At 33.4% G+C, this 17,182-nt stretch overlaps 1 protein-coding gene across 4 annotated transcripts in view; it reads left to right on the top strand.

Annotated features, from left to right (window-relative positions):
* The window catches only part of PSME4 (proteasome activator subunit 4), a 123,266-nt gene that overhangs the window by 1,946 nt on the left and 104,138 nt on the right, over nt 1-17,182 (top strand). For all 4 annotated transcript variants that reach the window (XR_005212299.1, XM_037806422.1, XM_037806423.1 and 1 more), the window contains exons 2-3: nt 13,277-13,417; nt 14,061-14,177. Coding sequence is in view for 3 of the 4 variants with exons in the window: in XM_037806422.1 (XP_037662350.1) it covers nt 13,277-13,417; nt 14,061-14,177 (258 nt within the window). In the remaining variant the exon portion in view is untranslated. The remainder of the gene's footprint in view (nt 1-13,276; nt 13,418-14,060; nt 14,178-17,182) is intronic.

Raw genomic sequence — 17,182 nt, forward strand, 5'->3', positions numbered from 1 at the left:
AGAGACAGCCCTTGGACTTTAGGGCAGCATTGCAGTTTAGATGGCTTAATACCTATGGGCTCTTGACCATTTAAATCTAAATAAGGGGCAAGAATGCTGTTATGTAGAATTTTATTTTGAAACGGTGGTTAAATGCTGCAGACTGATTCTTGGGATTGCACTATGTGACATTTTGAACTTGGGCCATATTGTGATCTTGGGTGTGTTTTTTTCTCCTAAGTCATGTGTTAAGGTGACCTGTTTATAGTTGTGCTTGTTTTTTAAGCCCTTTGTGCTGCGTAAGTTTACATCTAAATAATGTCAGAATGTGTGATATAAGCCGTCAGTTACCTGACATAGTGATCATATTTATTTTTAGTCCTTTAGAGAAGAATGGGAAGATAATGTAGTAAAATCTAGTTTCAGCCGCTAGCACTGCGGGAAGAAGTTATTTCTTCATGTGCTTCACTACTTTTTGTGAGTGAAATGAGAGGGTTGGACTAAATAATTCTCTAGAACCACTCCTGCTCTAGTATTCTATGATTTTATTTTTATATCCTGTAAAGCCTCAAATAAGCCAGGGTGTGTCTTTCTACAAGGACTGTTTGAACAATTTGTGAAGTATTGGAAATACTTGGACAGATCAAGTACTTTTCTAAAAAAGATCAGGGTGTAAATGCCCTTCTGGAAGTTCTAGGACTAGGTATTGGACCACAAATGTGCACTCCAAACACTCAGCTCTACATTTGACCCTCTTTTTTTGATATTTTACCTCATTTCAGTAGTTACCTAATTCTGTTTTGGTTCATTTTTAGACTTGCAGGTCTGTTTAGTATCTCTGTGAAGAAGGGTTGTGTCTGTGTATTTTTAAAATGAGCCTTGTGATGTAATACATATTCCCTTGTACTGACAGTTTAAGGGATGAGTACTGCCTGTTCAAGAGAGATTGTGTGATGTAATACATCACAGGGCCAGTTTTTAACAAGGGAGTAAACAAATTAGAGAAGGCATTAGTGGTCTTTAGAAAGCAGTAGACAGCTTGTGGATGCTGTAAGTAAAAGGTGTCTTTGTGAAGGGTATGGGTAGATAACTTGTCCATGTAGAGAATGAGGGGAGTTGGAGAAGATAATACTGAAACTTGCTTTTTTTCTTGTCATTTAGTTACAAGAGCTCAGTATATCTATACTCATTATTAACATGGTCTTACCTAACCTCCCCAGTGGTATTTCAAACTTAAATTTAACAGTGGACTACTTTATAAAAACTAAATCTTAATGGTAAAATTGAGCTCTTCAAGCAGATTAAGTCCACGCTGATTTTTTTCTTTTTTGACACTTTACTGATAATAGACCTCTGAAGCTTGCTCAAGTCTCCCAAGTATACTGTTTGAAAACAATTGTTGGGCTATACAGCCCCTAAGGGCCTTTCTGTTTCTAGCTCTTGTGTTCCATTAAACTGATCTGGGGAGGAAAGGGAGAAAATGGAATGGGCTACTACTGTATTTCCTACAAGATTACCCTATTCATGATTATTTTTATCTTTTGTTCTTTTTTTTTTTTAAAAACAGAATTTTGATTTTAGTATACTTTATATGTGCGTTTGGTTTAATATGAAGCAAATTTAGTTTGCTACAGTGAAATGTTTGTTACAGTGAAATGTTATATTCTGTGCTGCTTTATAATGAAATGACTGTATTATACTGAGGAATCATTTCATTTGCTAATTAAACTGTGGTTCCCTTTAGAATGAAATTGCAGTTGTTTAATTATTATTAGGAATATTATGTAGCCTTCCTGGATAGGAATTGGATTGTCTCATTTGAAACCACATAATTTGATTATCTGACCACTGGACACTGAAATTTTGTCAAGGTACAAGTTATCAAGTACACTGACCTCCACTTGTGAAAAGTAATAAGTGACTACAGGAGTGCCTAGATTCATATCATTTCGGTGTTGGGGAAGAAAGTAGAAAATGCTAACTGCTGAAATTCGGTTCTTTGTTCTAAAACATTAGGTACTTTACAGGATATCTAATGTTTGAGTAATGAAATTGAAGTATGAAATAAATACAATACTTTTTATTTGTAAAAGAATCTTGAAATCTTGAAAAATTATCACATTCATCAGTTAAAGTGGTAGAAGTTTGTCTTATTAAGTAACCAGGGAATCAAAATTTCTTTTTAGAGGGAAAGTTGGTGTTCTCCATAGAATAAACAAGGAAATGAATTATTTGATTTTGTAAGACATGAATTTTTCCAACAAAGTTGTGTAATAACACAATAAGATATCCTTCTCATTTGATTTTTCATAGCACTGTCATACTTAATTTTTTTCAAAAATATTTCAAAATATTATCAATTTCCAAGGACCCCTCTTACCCATTCTTTTAAAATACCTTGTCAGTTTATGCCTCACCTAGTTAACTGGCTGTTTTTGCCAGAATCTTGTCAGTGGATAACTGTGTGATTATTATTTGAACAGTTTTCTAATACCATTTGTTTATTTATTTTTTGCTTTAAACATTTTTTATTATGAAAAAATATCAAACATATACAAAAGAAAACGGAACAATATAATGAATCCTCATGTACCTGTCACCCATCTTTAACAGTTAATGAACTCATGGTCAATCTTGTTTCTTCCATCATCTCACTCCTGCTCTCTCCTACCATTATTTTGAAGCATCTTCATTTGTAAATGTTTCCAGTATGCATGTCAGGAAAAGAGCTGAAAACAAACAAAAAACCCATAGTACCAATAACATCTAACTAAAAACATTTAACAATAATCCAGTAACAATTTGATCAACCTTATGAAGTCCTGCTTCTTTTGTAAAATTTGTGAATACACTTTCTTCCCCCACTCCTGAGTTTGCATTTCATTTGCATTGTTTTGACTTAAGGTTTACTATCGTCCGAAACCTTCTGGACAGAGATAAAGAAATTGTTCATGAATGAACATTTTTGTATTATGACATCTTTTTTTCTCCATCCTCTTAATTTTGAGAGTTAGAATCACTCTTGGAGTTAACTCTTCAATTATCTCCATTTTAAAAACAAAGTTACCGAGGCTTATAATTTGACACAAAGTAGTGGAGGCAGAATGCAGTCTTCTTTGAACAAATTATTTTTCCCAGTGCCTTGTATGGGTTAGGCACAGTTTTTGGCACTTGTGATATATCAGAGAAAGAGTTCTGTCCTCTGGGAGTTCCAGTGTGTTCCTACATGTAGTATACATTTTTGTTCATTTAGGACAGACCAGGCAAGGTGGTAACTACATCAAATATATGAGAGAGAGAGTGAGATAGAGAGAGAGAGATAATATTAATTCTAATTGAATTACTTAAAAAAATTGTTATTCTGACCATTGGGTTTTTTTTTTAATTGAGATTTTTCACAAACCGTACAATTACCAAAGATCCAAAGTGTACAATCAGTTGCCCACGGTACCATCATACAGCTGTGCATCCATCACCACAATTGATTTTTTTCCAATTTTTAGAACATTTTCATTACTCCAGAAGAGAAATAAAGACAAAAAAAAGGAAACTCAAATCCTCCCATACCCCTAAGCACCCCCCACCCCGATTATTGATTCATAGTATTGGTATCGTACATTTGTTACTGTTGATGAAAGAATGTTAAAATACTACTAACTGTAGTATATAGTTTGCAATAGGTATATGTTTTTTTCCTGTATGCCCGTCTACTGTTAACTTCTAGTTCTAGTGTCATACATTTGCTCTGGTTCATGAGAGAGAGAGATTTTTAATATTTGTACAGTTAATCATGGACATTGTCCACCACAAGTTTCACTATTTTATACATTCCCATCTTTTAACCTCCAACTTTCCTTCTGGTGACATGTGACTCTAAGCTTCCCCTTTCCACCACATTCACAGACCGTTCAGCACTATTATTCTCACAACATGATACCATCACCTCTGTCTACTTCCAAATGTTTAGGTTCACCCCAGTTGAACATTCTGCTCATAATAAGCAACCGCTCTATTCTTCAACCCTGTTCTGTACCCTGGTCACTTATATTTCATGTCTTTGAGTTTACTATTATAACTAGTTTATATCAGTGCGTCCCTGCAATATTTGTTGACCATTGGGTTTTAATGCCTCACACTGAGACACTGATAAAGGCAGTTAAAAAAAAAAACTGCTAGTTCTTCTGAGATCTGAATGTCATTTAAAAACTTTTCTGAAGTGTTCTTGCTACAGTGTTGTACAATATAATTGGCTTTGAAGTTCATGTTTTTAATTGAGGTAAAAAGGAGACAAACTTAGTTTTATGATATTTTGTTGTTTTTTCAGGGAAGCTTGTTAATTAGTAAATAAGCGCACAACTTTTAAGCAGGTTTTTCTCATTGTGGAACCTGGAAGTTAAGTTTTTTCTATGAAGTGAGACTGATTTCTAATTAAACTCTCTACCCACCTTCCCTTTTTTTTAACTTATGAAATACAAATTTGACCTTTATAGAAAATTAAAGTGTCATTCAGGCTGTGTGAACCCCAAACTGAGAGCATGGTAATGAAAGCAATACCAACCAGAACAATAAAACCCTACATTCGTTGAGACCCACACTGGAAATGGTAAAAGCAGCATACACCATAAAATATTTCCATGTGAAATCCTGAGGTTGGCTACTTCCGTATTTGGCCTATACTGAGCATTTCTTCCCTTTTAGTACCATATCTCTTGATCTCTTGTTCATGCTTTTATATTCTTTATGTACATATTTTCCTTCCTTTAGTGTGAGCTTTCTTGAGGTCAGGGTCTTCCATATTTACCTCTTCTCCCTTCTAACTGCAGCATTTAGTGTTCATAGGTGCTCAATATTAGAATTACCTTTATGTTCTTTATAAACCAAAACATTATGGAAATCTAAGGAATTGGTATTTTTACTGTCAAAATGTAGAAAACGAATCTGGCATGAGATCCATTTTATTTTATTTTATTTTAATTTTTTTTATCTTCATTTTATTGAGATATATTCACATACCATGCAGTCATACAAAACAAATCGTACATTCGATTGTTCACAGTACCATTACATAGTTGTACATTCATCACCTAAATCAATCCCTGACACCTTCATTAGCACACACACAAAAATAACAAGAATAATAATTAAAGTGTAAAAGAGCAATTGAAGTAAAAAAGAACACTGGGTGCCTTTGTCTGTTTGTTTGTTTCCTTCCCCTCTTTTTCTACTCATCCATCCATAAACTAGACAAAGTGGAGTGTGGTCCTTATGGCTTTCCCAATCCCATTGTCACGCCTCATAAGCTCCATTTTTATACAGTTGTCTTCGAGATTCATGGGTTCTGGGTTGTAGTTTGATAGTTTCAGGTATCTACCACCAGCTACCCCAATTCATTAGAACCTAAAAAGGGTTGTCTAAATTGTGCGTAAGAGTGCCCACCAGCGTGACCTCTCGGCTCCTTTTGGAATTTCTCTGCCACCGAAGCTTATTTCATTTCCTTTCACATCCCCCTTTTGGTCAAGAAGATGTTCTCCGTCCCACGATGCCAGGTCTACATTCCTCCCCGGGAGTCATATTCCACGTTGCCAGGGAGATTCACTCCCCTGGGTGTCTGATCCCACGTAGGGGGGAGGGCAGTGATTTCACCTTTCAAGTTGGCTTAGCTAGAGAGAGAGGGCCACATCTGAGCAACAAAGAGGCATTCGGGAGGAGGCTCTTAGGCACAAATATAGGGAGGCCTAGCCTCTCCTTTGCAGCAACCGTCTTCCCAAGGGTAAAACCTATAGTAGAGGGCTCAACCCATCAAACCACCAGTCCCCTATGTCTGTGGTCATGTTAGCAACCATCGAGGTGGGGTAGGCCAATACCCCCGCATTCTCCACAGGCTCCTCAAGGGGGCACTACATATTTTTTTCCTTGTTTTTCTTTTTTTTTTAACTTTCCTTTCTTTTTTTAAATCAACTGTATGAAAAAAAAATTAAAAAAAAAATACAATAAAAGAACATTTCAAAGAGACCATAACAAGGGAGTAAGAAAAAGACAACTAACCTAAGATAACTGCTTTACTTCCAACCTGTTCCTACTTTATCCCAAGAAAGTTACCTAATATAGCAACATTTCTGTGAGCTTGTTCCTGCTATATCCATCAGAAATTAACAGACAATAGATGAGATCCGTTTTAATTTTGGGTTCAAAAGAAAGTATAGATCTAACTAAAGAAGCAGAGGAAAGAAGATTTTTGGTTAAGGAAGGGAATGGAATGTTTCATAACCCAAAAGAGGCATGGGTGGTGGGGGTTAGCAATGTAGAGAAGAAAGCAGATTATGTTGTTCACATCAGGGAGTTTGACCAAGACGCATTTAAAAATAAATCTGTTAAATATTTAGTATTACAAAATATAGAGTTATTAAAATTTTGATAAATGAACCATAAAATTCTGGTGGTGGTCATCACCATTTTCTGTTAATTTGACGATCAGAACCAAATTAGTAAAAACTACATTGTTTCATAATACGTAGAGTTCAGCTTTTAGAGTTTAAAGTTACAATAAAGGCTTTTTCCCATTTCAAGAAAAACCTAACACTATTGCAGCTGTGAAATGTGTTGGGTATTAGAGTAGTATTGTAGTTGGAACACACCGAAGATTGCTTAAGAATTATTAAACGTGCTTTATAATCTTATGTTAGTATAAATGGAATGTGTTAATAATCTTTGGGATGTTAAGTGTGGGTTTTTCATTTCATTGTCCAACAATTTTCTTTTTTAAGCCAAGGATTGAACATGTGGAAGTTTTTAGAGCAAGGAGTTTTATGAGTGCATTCTTTTGCACGTGAGTGTGTGTATTTTCAGGCAGATATTCCTTCCCTTATTTCTCTACTGAAATGGATTTTAAATGAAGTTGGGAATGTGGGGCAGATTCCTGAAGAGTTTAGTCAAAATAGTTTGTGTTCTGGGGAAGGTAGGTTATTTCTAGAGGTTCCAATAAATGTTTTCAAGTTTCTATCAACAAATAGAGTATTTTATTCTGTGTGAGTCAGGAGAAAAGTTGCTATTAAACAAAGTCAGGAATGAATTAGAAATGTGATTTTTTTTTAATAATTCATAATTTAACTGACAAATATCTCAAGACCTTTTCCCTTTGGTTTTATTATTTTTAATTTTTGGCTCATTTTTTCATCTTCATGTTCATTTATAAATACATAATTTTTCAAACTGGGTGATGAGCAAAGGTTGTGAAATTAATTTAGTAGGTTTTTTTTTTTTTTTTTTTTTTTTAAGTGAACTAGATGAGAGTGGATTTGGAAGTAGTAAGGATGAATATTCATGATCTTGTTTTAGTTATTCATGTATGTGTATGTGTGTACCGAGTTATATTTATTACTGTGGGTATGGCCAAAAAATTTGAAAGCTACTGATTTGACTTAATACAGGTTTATTTCTATTTTAGATCACATCATCAACACCTACTTTACTGAGCTATGGAGATATGAGGGATGAAAATGAAAAATTTCAACAGTTAAAAATATCAGTAACCTGAGGGGTCTTACAAGAAAGCATTAATAGCTTATTAAATGAATGGCATAGAAACTACATTAAGGGCTTAGATTGTGCCAGCACTATGTTAAGTTAATTATTTCATTTCATCCTTAAAAACAATTCTATGAGATTTTAGGTACATTTACTATCCCAATTTTAGCAGTTGAAGAAATGAGGCTTAATGAGATTACATAGCAGCACATTGGTCTGAATACCTCAGAGCTCTTGCTCTTAATCACAGAACCTTGGTTTCTGTCCAAAGGAAAGTTCCCTGGGCTGTAAGCCTGGGAAGTCTACCCAGTGGAAGGAGAACTGCAGTTGAACCTTTCAGGTAGGATTTGGATAGGTAAGGAGGAGTCAGGGGAAATCCATTCACTACAGGGGGAACAGAGATAAGACCAATTACATTGACCATGCAACTCTTTAAATCTGTACTTATAGCATCATATTGACGTAGTATTACCTGTGTCCCTCTCTAGGCTTCAGGGCCGTTCCTTATTTATTTTTGTTTCATTGCTTGTTGACATGTCTGGCTCATAATTGACAGTAAAGCATATCAAGAAATGATTCCCTTTAATCTATATCTCAAGAGAGAAACAACTAGGAAAAGAAGAGAGCCAGCGTTATTAGGTATTAATTATAATGACTTTATTACTCTAGAAATTCTTGTGTCACTTAATTCCTAAGTCAAAAAGTATAATTCTGAGTTAGAATATGCTGAAACTGTGATGAGTGTTGTGTCTAAGATGTGGTGGATGGGGATAGAGAGAAGTGCATATCTCAGATTTCCCTGTCCATTTAGAGCCTTCCGTCAGAAATACTATATTTGGTAAAGATGATGGACCTCTTTTTTTAGTGTGTTTTGGAAATTATGTTTTAAAGCTAGTTTGCTTAATTTGGTCAAATATTTGTTTTGCTAGTTTGAAGTGGTTTTGTTTGCTTGCTTGCTTTATTTTGAAAGGATGAGCCCTGGAAGTTTATAGTCATGTAAGTCAGTATATTCTGTAAGATACTTGTATATTCAATCAGTTAAACAAATGTTTCTCAGAATGTCTATCTCATTTCTTCTCTGGTTATTGCTGAGAGTTGAATAGATATAAAGCAATGGTCCCTATCATCAAGTAGCTTTCAATCATCTAAAGAAATAAAATAATGTATAAATAAAATAATGTTTAAATAATGTATACATTATACATTATTGACTTAGGAATTAACTATAGCTGATATACATGTAATTATATAGTATGAGATAAAATATGAAAAAGTAGTCAATTTGGTACATGCTGTTAAAGGTTCAAGAGGTCAGATAACAGGATTGGAATGAAGAAGGACTTCATGAAGGAGGAAGTCTTAAAGTATAGATAGGCTTTCAAGGATATGAACACATAATTCATATGAAAATAATTAGTATATTAAGGAAACCTAGAATATATTTAGTCTCATAGCTAAAGAAATATAAACTGAAACAGATTACATTACTAGTACATTTTTAATGATTTGAATAGATTTTTTAAAATGTGCATTGTGCACATTTGCTAGGGTCTTGTAGGTCTCAAACCTAGTGAGATATCTGGGGACTTATAAAAAATAATTGCATGGGGCTCCACTCCAGAACATTTAAATCAAAATATCTATGGGTGGGGCTCTTTTGTGTACATTAATTAATTATTTATCACCATAGCCTTGTGAGGAAACCCAGGTTTTTTTAACTTTTAGATTTTTTCAGGAAAATTTCATTATGAATATGCATTGGAAAGTTTTTTGATATTTTGATTTTGATAGTCTTACATTTCTAGGTGTAGGAGTTTAAAAAGATAATCTATACATACTTTAAGTGCTGTCAAAAAAATAGGTAATTCAGTTCTAGTTTTTAAATTTTCAAGCTGAAATTCCATTTTTCATCTTTTTTATACAACTCCCCAAAATAAAGTCTATCCTTAAGGTTAGATATCGCTCCTAATATGTCTTACATGTTTTATAATTATAAATAGTCTTAATATTGCTCTGAAATAATTCATTACTTTTACTTTATTGGTAGATATAATAAGAACTTCAGAAACCCAGTGATTGCCCTGGACTAAAATAACTGGTTAAATGGTAAAGCCTGCTTTGAAAAAAACAAATTTTTAACCTCTAGCCAAGTTCTAAAAAATTCTTTGTTTATTTTAATGGTGTATAATTTTATTTCTTTAAATTTCTTCATGATACACAGCAAACTATCTTCAGGATGTATGATAGAATAAAATTTATTTGGTGGTATTATATATTTTATTTGATAATTACTGTTAGTAGTGTGTTGCTGTCTTTCTTAACTTGAGACTGAAAATTAAGGCATTGATTAATAAACTAAGGTTGTGAGGACAAAGCAGCTGAAAAGTGCTTTTATGTTATATTTTACTGTTTGTTTTTTTCCCCCTTATGGGAAGGTGACTTGTCATCTGGATATTCTGGATATTCTGTCCAAAAGTTCAGTTATGGCTATTACCAAGACTTTAAAGTATTTTGAGTCATTGAATAGTAATTTTTTAGCCCTAAAACTTAACGGGAAAATTAATTGAATAAAGTGAATGGACCTTCTTTAAATAGGATCTAAAAGGGTTTTTGAACTTGTACAGAAAATAAACTGGAATGTTTTTAAAAATGATGATGCTTAATCTCTACCTCAAGTCTAGGTCTAGGATGGAGCCCAGGAATACGTATTTTAAATAGTTACCCTCCATAATTCTTGATGTATGTGATCCTCGGATCACATCTTTTCCACTTCCCCCCAAAAATAAAACTATACTCCATCCATACCTTTAGTTTCATTCTATCTGTATCTCTCTTTTTAAAAACTGACATTTAGCAGTCACTCAGTAAAGTGTGTTGAGTGCACTAATTTCAATTTGACAAATTTTTTTATGTATTATTATGTATATATACAAATTATATATATATGTATTATTTTTATACACACTCATGGAACCACCACCCAGATTAAGATGTAGAACACTTCTAGCACCCTATAAAGTTCCCTCTTCTCGAGCAATGCTTTGTCCTCAGAGATAACCACTATTCTGACTTCAGACACCGTTGATTAGTATTGCCCACTCTTTACAATGGAATCATGCAACATGCATTCTTTTGTGTTTAGCTTCTTTTGCTCAAATGATGTTTGTGAAGTCTACTCATGTTTTTGTACCTGTCTTTGACATATGCACTTATGTATATATCCCTGCTAATGGGATTCTAGGTCTTCGGATAAGCCTTTGTTTAGCTTTATTAAATGACACCAAGCAGTTTTCCCCGATCAGTTGTAACCCCTTTATATACTCCTACCAGCAACTCTTAAGAAGAGCTGTTGCAGTGCTCACCAATACTATGTATTGTTAGGCTTTATAATTTTAGCCAGTCTGATGGATTTGAAGTGGTACATTTCTGTAGCTTTAATCTGTTTTTATTAATGAGTAATGATATGGATGTTGTCTTCTAAGAAGTGCCTGTCTGAGTCTTTTGTTCATTTTCTTATTGTTTTGTGTCTTTTTCTTAGTGATTTATAGTTCTTTATGTACTTTGTATGAGTCCTTTATCAGATACATACATTCCAATACCTGACTGACGTTTTCCCTTTTAACAGGTCTGTGAATAGAAGTTCTTAATTTTAATGAAGACCAATTTATTTTCTTTTTTATGGTTAGTGCTTTTTGTGCCTTTTAAAGGAAATCTTGGACTGCATTTTGTGAAATGCTGAGACAAGAACCACTTGCTGATTAGTGAAGAGCAGGGGGAAACAGTTTCTGAGGAATCCCCTAAAATCTCCAGTTTTGTCAGCAGTTTGTTCTGGCCTTTCTAGAAATCTCTCTTTTGGTCTCTTCTTTTGAATTCCTTAAAACAGAGTGTCAACCACTACTTTCCCTAATAAATGAGGAATAGTATTATTTTAGTAGTTTTATTTCTCTAATAAGGAACTTAGAAAGTTTACTAACCATATGAAATAGATGGCATTGGTTAATAAACTTCCTTTTGTAATATTGAAATTTGGGCTTTGCGAGTTTTATAGCTCACTGTCTTCTGTAACATGTAATATTAAACACACTGTTGTCTGTTTACTGCAGTAAAGGTAATGGGCTGTAGCTAAGTTATTTCAATGGCATAAAGCAGTGTTTCTCCCAATTTTTCCACAATAGTATTCCTAACCACTAAGGAGAGTGAATATATAACCCCTGCACACCTGGAATTCTGGCAGAGCCTGAAGCAGCCACCTGAAAGCAGGAAATATACTTTGAACTTTTTTGTTTTTATCTTAAAAAAAATTATATTTGAAAGATTGCTATTTAAAAAAAAAAGAAAAAAATTATGCCAATTTTTAGGGATATAGTTTGTTTTCATTTTAAAATACAATTTAAATGATTTCTAACTTTTACTCCTAAGTTTGGAGTGAAATTGAGTTTAGACTTCATGAGGCTGTGCTGTGTTTATTCACTGCTTTTGAAGTACCTAAGCCTGAGCTCAAGGTCTGCATATATTGTCTTCATTAATCTATATGCTTTATCAGTCCTAAGTGGTAAGAAATTTTGACAGTAATGACTGACAGTCAAAACAAGATTTCAAGTTTCATTGCTTTGCTTCTTATGCTATGCCTCATGTTCCTAAAATGAGATCATGGGTTTAATTCTTACATGGGCCAGTCAGATGATAGATTAAGCATGTGCATCCATCCTTCCTACTGCCTAAAAATACCTTGAAACTATAGAAAAAAAGCCAAATAAATTCAGAAAATCTTGAGAAAATACAAGAATGCACTTAGTGGGATTTTGAAGAATTTTTGGATGACAGAGAAGCATTTAGGTGCCCTAACTTTAGAAGTTAAGCATAAGTTTAATTTGATCTTAGCTGTTGGGGAAGGAGAGGCGTGCTAAATATCATATAAGGAATATTAATGCTATCTTTTCTGTTGACTTAGTGTACTTAATTGTCTGTAAAATGACCCTTCTCAAAGGGGTTTATGATTTTAAATATCTAGTAATTTGTACTAAATAAATTTTGGGTTGGTTACATCTGAATCCTTAAATATGCTGTGATTAATTAGTCATTCTTTTGGGGACATCTCCTCCTTAAATTTGATTATAGTTGATGGTTTTAATACATTATTTTTTTAAAGTTAAAAGAAAAATTGAAAATGCTTAATTTTGAGATAAAATACTATTTCTGGAAGTAACTTAATTATGATGTAACTCTTGGAAACAAATGGTAAAGTTATGTAACTTATAATATTGTTTCAGGATTCTAAGTAAATTATATGTATTTTTAAAAGATCCTTGTGGCTAATGGAGTGAACTTTCATATCTGTACTCTTGTTCTATTTACGTTTAATTATGCTGTGATACTCTGTCTTGAGTAGTTTCAGGAAATTATGAGTAGATCATTATCTTGAATGAGCGTTTGCTTAGTAAAGGGAGCAGAGGAGCTCTTTTTAGGTTATGTATGATCAAAGGACAGTTAAGAATATACAATATAAGACAGCAGTGTTTAATTGGTCATTAAATGATAATGAGAATTCAGTTATCAATTTAAGCCTTTTGTTATTAAAGTACTTATAAATTAAGTTCTTATTTGGTAATCCCTTGATTAAAGTACATAAAGAATAATTCTTTGCTGCATTCTGTTGAGAATGGAAAACAAAATGATGAGAATGAGTATAAAGCCCTTGACATAAAAAGAATTTGAAAACAAGGTGTCAGCATACATATTTTTAAAGGCAAGAATATCTCTTTGTCTCTTGCAGATATATACGACTTTATGGGAGAAAATTTAGCAAAGAAGATCATGTCCTTTTTATCAAGTTATTGTATGAGCTGGTATCAATTCCAAAACTGGAAATCAGCATGATGCAGGGATTTGCCAGGCTCTTGATCAACCTGTTAAAGTAAGTCAGTTTCCTGTAATTTCTGCTGAGGTTGTTTTGTTGTTGTTTGTTTTGTTTTCAGGTTTTAGGAAAAGACTAAGAACTAAGTGTTTTTTGGTAGGAACAGCAAGTCTCAAATTGCCAGTATGGAAAAAGATTGTGGAAAATGTTATCAGAAATTTAACTATATGTATTAATTAACCTTTTAATTAAAATTCCATTTCCTTCATGAAGCCATCTCTTTAGAACACACCAAACTATATGTGGTCTGATTGTTTTATTTATGCTAATTTTAATTCCTTTAAGATGAGGATCATTTATTCTTTTGCTTATTCCAAAGCATCAAGTGCAATGCTGGAAACATTAAATATTCCATAAAGAGTACTGATTATGATAAGGTGGGAAGATATGAAATTCATCTACAATAATGGTGGAACAAATTTAAATGCCCTTTTTTACCTGTTGCTTTTTGAGGTTTGAGCAGCAGCAAGAATCTGGTGCATTAAATTCCTGATATCATGTTATGCCAGTGTGTGGCTGGGTATGAAGTAAAACTAAATTCACTGTGATAAGCAGCAGCATTTAACAGCTGTCTTCCCTGTGTAGTATGTATGCATGATACACACACATGTGCACACATATTCACTTGTATTTATTTATTTAGGAAAAAAGAACTACTCTCAAGAGATGATTTGGAGTTACCTTGGAGACCACTTTATGACATGGTGGAAAGAATATTATACTCCAAAACAGAGCACCTGGGATTAAATTGGTTTCCTAAGTAAGTATTTCCATTTAAAGAACTTCTTTTAGGGGCACATGGGGCTTTTCAGGAATTGAGCATGATTGAAAAATATTGGGGTTACTTGAAATAAGTAAGCAAATACATATTTTAATATGCCTATTTCTCTATGACTTGATTCCTAAAGTAACTTATTGCCCTCTTCAAACTGTATCTGATGCTGCATTTCTCAAGACTTTCCCACCAAGTTATCACAGCTATCATCATCAAATTGGCCAAGACAAGCAATAGGATTTTGTTTGAAATCTTGTATTTTGTCATTAGAAGTAATGCTTATTTGGCATTCTTCTCTATAATATATCCCCACATGTATTTTAATTCTTCAGATGAAATTAATGCTTCATGGAAAGGAGCTTTGCATATTCCAGAGGGCACCCCCACATAGCAGTTAAAGAAATAACAGTCTCAGTGAGTGACTATTCTTAGAGCACATTCTTTTTTTTTTTTTTATTCAGTTTTATTGAAATATATTGACATATCATAGTCATCCATGTTGTACAATCAACTGTTCACACACAGTACGATCATATAGTTATGTATTCATCACCACAATCTATTTCTGAACCCATTCCTTACATCAGAAAGAATCAGAATCAGAATAAAAAATAAAAGTAAAAAAAGAACACCCAAACCATCCCCCCTATCCCACCCTATTTGTCGTTTAGTTTTTATCCCCATTTTTCTACTCATCCATCCATACACTGGATAAAGGGAGTATGATCCACAAGGTTTTCACAATCACTCTGTCACCCCTTGTAATCTACATTATTATATAATCATCTTCAGGAGTCCAGACTACTGGGTTGGAGTTTGGTAGTTTCAGGTATTTACTTCTAGCTATTCCAATACATTAAAACCTAAGAGGTGTTATCTACATAGTACATAAGAATGTCCACCAGACTGACCTCTCGACTCCATTTGAAATCTCTCAGCCACTGAAACTATTTTCTTAGAGCACATTCTTTTCAAATGCATAGTCCTAGACCTTATTTCCTAGTGATGTTTAGAATTTGAATCTCTTGCTGATTATTGGTTTTTTTACACATGCGTCTTGACTTTCCAAGATGTCTAGTTAAGTTTTATATTTTATTCTAGATTTTAGAGTACAATGCAATCAACTTCTTTTTGGTTAATAATGATTTCAGACTTGATTGTAAAGTATCTTCATTTCTCCCTGTTAACAGTGGTTCTATCCAGTTGTGATCTAGCTCTAAATTTTCTCATATCTTAGCATGTTAGGCTTAAAATGCTTTTGAATTATTTGTGATTGAGGGTTTTTAAAGGAATTTTTTTCTTCAGTTTTTATAGCTGTTTCTTCTCCTTATCTAAAGTCTTTTGTCATATACCTATATACTCATTTTCTGAGGCATACCATTTTAGATGTTTATCCTTTTCCTCTTTTATAATTTAGGTCTTTAACAGGTTTTTTTTCTGTGGTTTGTCTTTTTAATTCCCTCTCAATTTTAAGACATATTTTCATTATTTCATTATTTCTTATAGACTCATTAATCCTTATGTTTACTTATGGCAGTCAGCAGTCAGTGCTATACTTTTACTGTGGAATTTTTAAAAACTGATTTCAGATGGCAGGCTTGAAACATTTTTCAGGTCATAGATAAATGGTGAATAGGGAAGTGAGGTGATCCTCCACTTAGGCCCTCAATTGTTTTTAGACAGTTTTATAAGTAGAGTGATTAGAAGTCATATATTTCGTGTAGGTTTCATGTATTACAAAGAGGAAACCAATTTCAACCGTAAAAATACAAAATTGATCGTGAAACTGAGTAGTACAATGTACAGATGAGTTTTTACAGTATTTATTAAGAAAACCCAAAACTTACTGTAAAAGCTTTGTTGCAAAGGAACTTTTTGAGTTTAATTTCTGCTGGTGGGAGCGTGGCATAGATTAACTGAACGTTTTTAAAATATGAACCTAGTGAATTTTTTTCTGGAATCACTGTTTCATAGATTCAGAGCACCTTTGAACTGTGTTCAAAATTAGTTACCTCTCTGAACTTTTCCTGGCTGATTTTTTTTGGCTGCCTCTGTAAGTTTTTGGTAAATGATGGGGAATGAAGGCAATTTCTTCAGTGATTCCTTGGCCTTCAGTAAGTCCTTTATTTACTCCTTTATAATGAAATATCATGCTTCCTGCCTTACCAGATGTACCTTTGCAAAGCCTGCAGTTCTTTTAAAGTTCTGTGTGGTCATTAATAAATATGTATGACTTTTCTCTTCAGTGATAGCAACTGTTTTCCTGGAAATTTTCTGTTAGTGCCTCTATCAATTAGTGCTTATTGATCCTCTCCTGCCTCTTGATAGGCTTATCATGTCTCTTCCTAAAGTGTCACCTTATCCTTGCCTATTGTGGAAACCTTCCTCCTTAGAAGCTTCTTCCCCGTGGCTGTTTTTTGGTCTTTTGAAGAGAGAATGTGTCTTTGCTGAAATCTTTGCTTTGTTTAAAGCAGTGCTCTCAACTTTAACAGATTCAGCCCCTCTTTCTATATTTTATAATTATTCTGAAATGAAATTCATAAATAATATAATTTACCTATACTTATTACCTACACTCAGTGTCAAAAATAAATATAAATAATGTGTTAACCATAAAGGAGAAATAATAGACAAGTAGTTTATTATAAGATATGTATTTCAAACATGCAGGCATCATTATGCTAAAAGACACTGTGTGATATTCAGAGAGTTGCATCTCCTTACGAATAAGTTTTGATTTAGAGAGAAAAGATCAAAACACATTCTACATAAGTAGTACAAGGATATGAAAACAGCAAATATGGGTGGACTTCAGAATAAAAACTAGTGCTAGGAAAAAGAATAATTGACCAGACATTTAAATATAAGAGAAAAAATAGCCTTAATTTCAGGCTCCCTTACTGGAATATTCTTGCAGATGAACTGGCTTTATTTAGAACATAGTATCAAAATACTTCCTTATGAAATGATGTGGGGTGAAGTAGTTACAA

This window comes from Choloepus didactylus, chromosome 17 (assembly GCF_015220235.1).
Source record: "Choloepus didactylus isolate mChoDid1 chromosome 17, mChoDid1.pri, whole genome shotgun sequence".
Lineage (NCBI taxonomy): Eukaryota > Metazoa > Chordata > Mammalia > Pilosa > Megalonychidae > Choloepus > Choloepus didactylus.